We start from the raw sequence: 9,542 nt of genomic DNA, 5'->3' as shown, positions 1-9,542 counted from the left end.
ATATCTGACTAACTAAAAAGACTGAGGATGTGGATGTTCCATCTTTTCATTTCAAGTGCTAACAGTGTAACATAACAGAAACAATTCGGAAAGCAGGAAGTGTTTGTGAGCCGGCTGTGCAAGGAAACGTCAAGTGTTTGCAGTGTGGATTAGGAGAGCTGTGTGGAGGGGTTTGGTGGAGATAGGAGCACTGAGGTTTGGGCACTCCGGAAAGCTGTGCCGTGGCTGTACTGTGGGGCAGGTGGGCAGAGCAGGGCAGGGCAGAGCAGGGCAGGCGGGCAGAGCAGGCAGGGAAGAGCAGAGCAGGCAGGGCAGGGCAGGGCACAGCAGAGCAGAGCAGGCAGGGAAGAGCAGAGCGGGCAGGGCAGGGCAGGGCAGGGCAGGGCAGAGCAGGCAGGGCAGGGCAAGGCAGGCAGGGCAGGGCAAGGCAGGCAGGGCAGGGCAGGGCAGGCGGGCAGGGCAGGGCAGGGCAGGGCAGAGCAGGCAGGGCAGGGCAGAGCAGGGCAGGGCAGGGCAGGCGGGCAGAGCAAGCAGGAAGAGCAGAGCGGGCAGGGCAGAGCAGAGCAGAGCAGGCAGGGCAGGGCAGGCAGGGCAGAGCAGAGCAGGCAGGGCAGGGCAGGCAGGGCAGGCAGGGCAGGGCAGGGCAGGGCAGAGCAGGCAGGGCATGGCAGGCAGGGCAGAGCAGAGCAGGCAGGGCAGGGCAAGGCAGGCAGGGTAGAGCAGAGCAGGCAGGGCATGGCAGGCAGGGCAGAGCAGAGCAGAGCAGGCAGGGCAGGGCAGGGCAGGCAGGGCAGGGCAGAGCAGAGCAGGCAGGGCATGGCAGGGCATGGCAGAGCAGAGCAGGCAGGGCAGGGCAGGGCAGGCAGGGCAGGGCAGGGCAGGGCAGGCAGGGCAGGGCAGGGCAGAGCAGGCAGGGCAGGCAGGGCATGGCAGGCAGGGCAGGCAGGGCATGGCAGGCAGGGCAGAGCAGAGCAGGGCAGGGCATGGCAGGCAGGGCAGGGCAGGGCAGAGCAGAGCAGGCAGGGCAGGGCAGGGCAGGGCAGGGCAGGGCAGGCAGGGCATGGCATGGCATGGCAGGGCAGGGCAGAACAGGCAGGGCATGGCAGGCAGGGCAGGCAGAGCATGGCATGGCATGGCATGGCAGGGCAGGGCAGAACAGGCAGGGCATGGCAGGCAGGGCAGGCAGAGCGCACCATTCATCCCCCAGCAGGGCCGGGGAGAGACTCCAGTCCAGCTCCCACACAAATCTGCACCGGGTTTGAAGAATCACTCGGACCTGCCGAAGTAAAACCGTGACAAGCACAAGTGCCTTTCGAACCGAAGGCTGCAGGTTTGCGGGGAGCAGGCTGAGGAGGGGCACGGGCAGAGATGGCTCGTAGGGGGCCGGGTGCCCCGGGTGTGCCCTTAGCTTCAGCCATGAGGAGAAAGCAGTGAGGATCAGCACCAGCCCTTTGGACAACAGGCAACTCGGCAGAGGATGTCCTATCAAGATGAATATGGCTCATTCAAGAATTAACTCTCTACTCAGCTTCTACCTCAGTTTTGTGCTGCTCATCCATTTAAAAAGTAAGATTTGCACTTTTTCTTATTGTTCTGACATGTCCTCTGGGGAGATGGTTAGAATGCACTTCTAGCAAAAAGCTTGTGTTGTCAGAAGGCTTTAAAAATTTGATGGAGATGCCAAAAAAATTTGGTCCATGAAACTAAGTCGTATGAACTCGACTTTGACTTTTTAAATTTTTAAAATAAGGAACAAAAGCATTTTGTTTCTTCACATATTCAATGTACAGTAATAAATTACTTTGTTAAAACTGTACCTATACTTTAAAGTCTGTTTATTGATACCACTCATTCAGTAAATCTAAACCTTTCTGATTTAAATTTAGACTAATTTATCCTCTGCTTAAAATGTTAATGTTACATTTTCCAGTAGTATTGCTTTATTATATACACTTTTTAAACTACAGCCTCTAGAGAAAGCAGTTATTAAATAATTGTGGGGTATTTGGTGTTGTAAAATATGTCCATTATTAGGGAGCATGAAAGTCTAACTACTTTTATAGAGAAAAAATGTTCTCGGCAAACTTCCACATAAACAGAAGTGTGCAAGATAGAGGAAATCACAATGGGTTTCCTTGATAATTGTGTCAGATGGCTGAGTGTAAATACAAGCCAAGGAGGCTAAATGGCCTCAGCTGGTGAGGCTGCTGTGTGTGTGTGAAAAGCAGCAGCTCTTGAACATGTTTAAAATGAAGATCTGCAGGATGTGTGCCTGAGGAGGCTGTTTGATTTGTGTCTGATGCATGTGAATAGCAATAACACAAAGCTTTGAGCAGCTGCCATTAAACAAGAAGACTTGGCATTAGCATTCGGTGTTTTGTAATCTGGGTCACCTTCTGTTGCTGCATCACTCAAATTGTTACTTGGATAGTTTACAGCACAACATAAATTAAAGACTAAAAAGCAAACAGATGCAGTTGAATCAACGAGCACTGAAAAAAAACCCACTTGAAAATATAAGAAAAATACAGAATGTCATAGAAACATCATTTTATGCTAGTAATTTTCTTTTTGGGGATGTACTGATGTGAATCAGGGAAACCAAAATGCTTTTTCTAAATTAACTCACAACAGGACATACCCTAAAAAAAAAATAAGAGAGAGACTGGACCTTTAACTTTCACAAAGCAGTTTTCAAAGTCTACACCTGGTAGGAGGAACAACCAGAAAGTCTCTAAGACAAAGTCTACTAAGTAAAGGAAAGTAGTAGTAGTAGTGTTAGTTGAGAAAATTTCATTTTTCCATGAGGCAAGCAAATCAGAACAAAATATAAAAGCTTTGGGAACAGGAATTAAAAGTTAAGTTCTTATAAATTAAGAAGGTCACATTAAGAACATAATGCAGAAAGAAACCATTGCTAGAATGAAAACAAGAAAAAAGCCCTCAGGACTCGGTTTAAAGAAAGAAGATAAATACAAGTTTTGACTTTCACCTTTGGTGAGCTTTGCTCAATGTAGGATGCCAAAGGCAAGGAAAGTAATTGCGTGTCATTTTATGAAATGGAAAAGTCTTTAGCCCACTTAACTGCCATGACATCTCAGATATGGCACGGGTGTTCTCTGGGTATGGCCATATGGCCAATCTCAAGCAAGGGGCTTTTCAGTCTTGGAGAACTTTCTCAAGTAGAACTGTGACTGTTGCCACAAATTGATATCCCGGGATGCAGCAACTTCATTGGGAACCAGAATCAGGCTCAGGACCATACCTTCTAAATAAATAGTATTTAGAAGCCATGAACTCCATATGCAAGCATTCAATACAAGTTAGGTTTGGAATTTTGTGAACATCATTTGTTTCTACAAATCATACCAAATGAACTACTCACAGAAAATTAATCTGGGGGTATCCAGAGATGCCCAGCTCTGTGTGAGGAGGGACCAAGAATCATTATGTACAACAGGTGACAGGAAGCATGTCCCAAGTCCAGAATAACACTGATGACTCATTGCTAGTCAAATAGGAATTACAAGCATGAAACTGTGGCCAGGGAGTTGCTTATGAAATAGAGGAAAAGAAATTCTGATAAATACAGGTATATTTACACATCAGATTTGGAAGTGATTCTGTCTGAAGCCAAGTTCAAAATCTTTTCATTTAACATTCAAGTACTGATTTTTTAAAACAAGTTTTACAATGGATTACCTAGCACTACTGCAGAATTGTTTCTTTTGGGAAAAATACAGACAAATAATATTTTAAGGTCAAAACTATTGCCCATATAAGCTGTGGATGCTCCATCTCTGAAAGGGTTCAAGGCCCTGCCCACAGTAGGGGTGCTCAAATTTGATGATCTTTAAGGTCCTTTCTAACCCAAACTATTCTATGATTCTATTTTTCTCCATTTTAGTGACCTTTCAGCAGAGCTGAAAAAATATATTATTTACTTCAAAATCAATGCTTCATTAATTGTTCAAATGTTCATAAATTAAGAATGGAAATTCATTTGGGATTGCTGTTAATGTGAGAAAAATATCTGAGCTTTACTAGCAGCATTTTTCTACCCCTCTGAGACGTGCAATTTTTCCCCGCGGACAAGAACTCTTAATTTCACACAACTATTCCCATTACTCACAAAACTTCTAATTACTGCTTAATTACTGTGTTAGGCATAAAGCTCTGCTTATAAAGAGATTTGTGGTTTTGCTCACACTGCTCATCCCTCATGCACACTCGGCTGATGTAAGGAGCTTTCCAGCAATGTCTTGTTAGTGTGGTTTGATGAGTTCACAGCCCATTCGGCAGCTCCTCATTAGCCCTCGCTGGAGCTGAGCCTGTCAGAGCTGCACTCAGCACTCTGAGCGCCAGCAGCCCTGCAGCCCTGCCTCCCTCCTGAATGTCACACATGGCATCTGGAGCACAGCAAAAATGAAACATCCTTCAGATGTCTGCCATCATCTCCAGTAAGTTAAACGCAGCAGCTTCTAGACACAGTTGTGCTGGGTGGGTTTTTTTTTCCCTTTTCATATATATATTTTATTATGAATAACACTCCATCTCTGGAATGAAACTAAATCTTAAGAATGAAAACTAGTAACCCTGTAACTTAAGGAAAAGGCAGTAACTTCTGCAAGATAAATGTGTAAAAGTGACATTAAGAACATCCCAGCCCCAACTGTACTTGAGCCACTCATTTCAAATTCTTACAAGGCATCCTTAGGGTGCTACACCTACAATTCCAAGAGCAAAGGATAACAGGTTACAGACCCCTCTCTGCTGTGTGCTCTCTAACTTGGGAACTGTCACCACTGAGAAACTCTGGAGATTAAACATTCTTTCACATCCCATTTCATCATTCAGAAATTACAGTGCAAGATATCAGCTTCTTCCAAAATTTACCCCTCAAATGACAGTGATTTTAGCAATACAGGACAAGCCATTGAATGATTTATTCACAGTCACAGGATCAAAAGGGAATTCTGCAGCAAGGACACAGATCAATTCTGTAAGCAGGTTGTTTGTGACTAATGACCTATTAGGAAAGAGTCTGAGGGGCAAGAAAGGAGGTTGTGCAAAAAGGTGTTTTATCATTCGTGCTTAACCAGAAGCAGAGACCTCACACAGATCTTGAAAGACTGGTTTGTGTTATCCTGTATCCATGATAATGGACTGGAGAAACTGAGGATGGAAAGTTAATTTAATACAATCAGAGGATACAAACCTAGTGTTTTAATAGATAAACTTTTCAAAGGTGTGCCCACACAAAGTTTGTCCATCTCTCTCTCTCCCCACAGTTTTTTGTTCTCCCTGTTACTTCGACAAACCTTAAGCACTAGGGAGTCTTTTCCTTGTGCAAATCTCTACAACTTTTCTTCTCTGTTGGAGAAAGCTCAGGAAAAAAAAAAAACAAAAAAAACACCAAAAAACTAAACAACCCAGTGCTGTTTAGAGAGTGCTCAAATTTTGATGGCCAGATTGGGCACTTCCTCACTGAAAAGTTACAGGGAAAGGCAAATATTTTGCTGTTTTGTGTTGACAGTAAAATGACTTGTAAGACACAGGAGAGCAATCAAACCACTGTTCAGTACTGGCTGTATCCAGGTTTGAGTGCTGCTGTGAGCAAAAGAGAGGCAATTAGGAAAATGCTGGAAAGGGACAGCAAAAATAGGGAGACATTTATAAAGATGTGTCCTCTGAGAAAGGGTCACAGGAAGAGAAGCCTGAGGGAAGACATGATTACAGTCTTACCTCCACAAAAGAGAATGGCAATCAAGGACAGTGATGAGATAGTTGCTCCCTGTCACCTCTAGAAGGGCAGGCTCTGGAAAATAATAGATTCCATGTACATCAGGGAAGATTCGTGTGAACTTCCCCAACTGAAGGATAATTAAGACACTATATCAGAACTTTTAAATGAATGGGTTAGATATCTGCCAGAGATTGTCTAGACTGCTGTCTCACAGCTGGTGTTGCACAGACCAGGGGCAGTCAGCACCACCCTGGGGGATCTGTGAAGGTCTCAGGGGACAGAGCCCCAGAGACGGACAGGTGGGGACTTGTCCCAAGGGCTGTGGTGGCACTGAGGCTCCGGGGCAGCTCAGGAACAGCTCTGGGGCAGGGTGAGCAGATGGCTCCCTTCCCTTCTGCACAACTGGGGATTATGTGCTGTGCAAAACAAAGACAGCCCTGAACTCAGACCCCCGTGTTGCAGCAAAACCAGAATTGTTGCCTAAATTTCAATGAGAAAACAGTTTACTCCCATTCTTTGAGACAGCAAGACCTCTTATTTTTTGGTACCCTAGACTTAAAATAAGTACTTTGGCTACTGAAGGCACTGATTAAAATGAGAACAGAAAGTACCCCCATGCTAGAGATCATGTAGTTTGATTTCTGGCTTTTGGAGTGAAATCACTTGTATTTTTACTTGATATGTTGATAGTGTGATGCAAGAAAATATAGCTAACGAATGGATTATCAATATAAAAACTTTCATTATCAGAAACCTGAAAAGGAATAGAAAACATGGATTGCATGCTGAACCTGTCAGCTTCTCACTTCATATAAAAAAGCAACACAAGACTGGAACTTACTGCACAAAATCAAATAGCAGTAGATTCCTAGGAAACTCTTCTAATTGGCTATTCTGGATATAGTGAAACAAATTAACACTGGAGTAGGAGTTCTGCTTCATCTAAGAGAAGTTTAACATTTTATTTTGATGGCAGCAAAATTACAGAATATCAAGGTTTAAATATATATATATATATATATATATATATATGTATGTATGTATGTATGTATCTAGCCAGCTACAAAGCAATAAATAAATAAATGTGTCTTTGTCCATGTCACTGAACTTTCTCTTGTAAATTAGAGAAATAGCAACCTAAGTGCCTTTGATTCTGCCTACAGGGGTTTGCAGCCATAGACCTCCCAGGGATACTTCTACTTTTGGGTTTGTTTTTATAATTCATATTCCAACATTAAAAAAATCTTTTAGACAATGTCTCAGTCTCTAGGTAAACTTGAGTATTCCATTTTTCTTTGTGGTGGCCCAAAAATGGTCCTGATATTTACATTTTCTAAGGGAAGCCTTTAAAACTAATTTACTCATCTGGAGCAAGGAGATAAGTGATACATATTATTTCCCAGATTGATTCCACAGATTACTTTGTTGGTTTTAGGGACTGACACGTTTTTGTCAGTTCTCACTATACTTCTCTATTTCCCCAGCCATTACCAGAGCTATATTATATGAAAGCCCTCTCACACCAGCAAACAGCAAAAAAACCCAACAGCCCAGATAAACCCTTTTCCAATGAGATTCTTATCTTTACCTCATATTGATCATATCTTACTCACCCATAAAATGGGTCAACAGGAAGCTGCTTTCATCTTTTGACAAAGACTGCAGCTGACAGGGCCTCTGGGCAGGCACCACGCAGCTGCCACTGCAGCTCTGCAGGGCTCCTCCAGGCCCAGCAAAATGTCCCTCTCCAGGCATCAACAAAGCAAGGCTGCTGCAACTTCAGGGTTAGGGCAGCTTCTGCCTGCCTGGAATCTTATCAGCAGGGACAGAAATCAGAATATTTCAAGGGCTAAATATTTCTGTGGGTAGAAAAGGGACATGGGCTGCTAACCCATTACAGTGTCCCCTTTCCAGCAGCTAAGGATCAGGGCACTTGCCTGGTGCATCCTTCTGTGCTGGGAAATGCTGTGCCTGAATAATTGTGGCCTGGGAGGATGCTGGCAGGCAAGGGGAGAAACTCCTTGCTTCTTTTTACTGCTCTAGCTTGCCTGCCCAAGGCTGAGCATACTGGCAGCCTAGTCCCTTAAACTTTTCCTTGAATAATGAGACAGACAAAGCATCTTTATCTGCATTAGTCAGGGGCTTTGCAGACAGGACACGTTCCTTCAAAGTGCATTCAATCACAGTGATTGAGATCAAGGCTGTGAGTAAACAAACAAAAAACTTTGTACCCCTCCCTTAGAGCTCAGCCATGGACACAATGGCCTGACAGCTCCTTTGCTGAGGTTTCTGAGAGGTACAACTACGTTCCTGTACTGTGGTGCTACCAAAGGCTGACTGTCCTCTGAAATAAAGGCCAGAGATGCTCCAATTCACATCCAGACTGCCAGGGGAAGCTATAGGCAGCATGAGAGGCAGCATACATTGGCCACACTCTTCCCTTGACAGTTCCAGTCTCCCTTGTTGGGGTTTCCAACAGGATGATACAGAACACTTCATTAGATCTTTCTTCCACAAGAAGGGCCCTAGCTCGGATTTGACTGTGACAAATTACTTTGCTTCTTCAAATGTGAGCTAGAGGAGTTTCAAAACAACATCATTTGACAGGAAGCCAAAGCAAGCATGCAGAATGATAGACAGTCATCAGTCTGCAAGGATCCAAGCAACTGCAATTTAGGTAACCTGCACTGACAGATTACTCATAGCAGGGAACCCAAAACTCTCACTGTAATAATGTAGCCTTTAAAAGACATCTGTATACAGCAGTAGCTTCAGAGGTGTTTAGTCAAGCTTTGTGGCAATTTGTAGGTGCTTCCAAAGCACCTGTGGTACCACTCCTGGTATGGCAAAGCATCCCTGAGTCTGAACTCAGTGAGTGTCCACACAGCTGAGAGATCAGGCTCTGTTATCTGCAGTGAACAGCCTGGAGAGTAACTCACCACCCTCCCAACAGCTGGAAAGAGAGTCCCTGAGAGTGTCTGAACTAATGCACATCACCTGGCTGCTCCTTGGGCATCAGCTCCTTCCTGTTGCAGGAAGGGTGCAGCTGTGGTGGCTGTAAGAAAGGCAAAAACATGACATTGGTCTGACACGGTGTAAAGAAATCCTAACTGTGCCTGCTCTTCTCCAACAGCCTTTAAATTTCCTTTGATAATTCCATAAATAAGATACAGAGAGAGAAGGCACCAATCTTGTGAAATAAGCAAACAGAGGCAGCATAACAAAAGAAATGTGTAATGCCAGTGAGGAGAAGCCAGGGAATGATACTGATGTATCAAAGATTGCATCAGAGCTATTAAATGGGATGAGAAATATGCAAGGCCCTTGTAAGCTCTTTTATTCTCTGTTCAACCTTAAAAGAATTCTGAAAGCCAGCCTCCACTGACTCCTACCATAAAATGTAGGAAAATATGAAAAAAGTGTTTGTGGAATAATAATCCAAGCCTTTTTGATCCCTGTCTGTATATATATTTGGAGAAGAATGCAATGCTTCTGCAATGCAGCTGCAAAAAGCAAAAATCTGGCCATCATTTTGTAGGACTCAACAATTCAGTTTTTTTAACTAAACCCATCCTTCTCTCTTATTAAATACAGCTGACATTTGTAATTCAGGTTGTAATACTAATGATACGGAACATTTTGCAAGCCTCAATCCTTGTAAAAATGCCCTCAGTTTGATATAACAAGAGCTATCCGATCCGTTTTCTCATGAGTATGTCTTAAATGTCTGATTCAATTTAGTCTAACATCTTCCCATTTTGGAGTGCATGGAAAAGTGCAAGAAGATTAAAGTTAC

General features: G+C 44.0%; 1 protein-coding gene across 1 annotated transcript in view; it reads left to right on the top strand.

Moving 5' to 3' along the window:
* Nucleotides 1-1,175: 1,175 nt before the first annotated feature.
* Nucleotides 1,176-9,542, top strand: part of CRB1 (crumbs cell polarity complex component 1) — a 92,398-nt gene continuing 84,031 nt past the window's right edge. Inside the window, exon 1 of the mRNA XM_031505516.3 lies at nt 1,176-1,566. Within this exon, the coding sequence (XP_031361376.2) occupies nt 1,491-1,566 (76 nt within the window). The 5' untranslated portion in view covers nt 1,176-1,490. The remainder of the gene's footprint in view (nt 1,567-9,542) is intronic.

This window comes from Lonchura striata, chromosome 8, assembly GCF_050655825.1.
Source record: "Lonchura striata isolate lonStrDom1 chromosome 8, ASM5065582v1, whole genome shotgun sequence".
NCBI lineage: Eukaryota > Metazoa > Chordata > Aves > Passeriformes > Estrildidae > Lonchura > Lonchura striata.
This window is presented reverse-complemented; position numbering and strand designations above follow the sequence as displayed.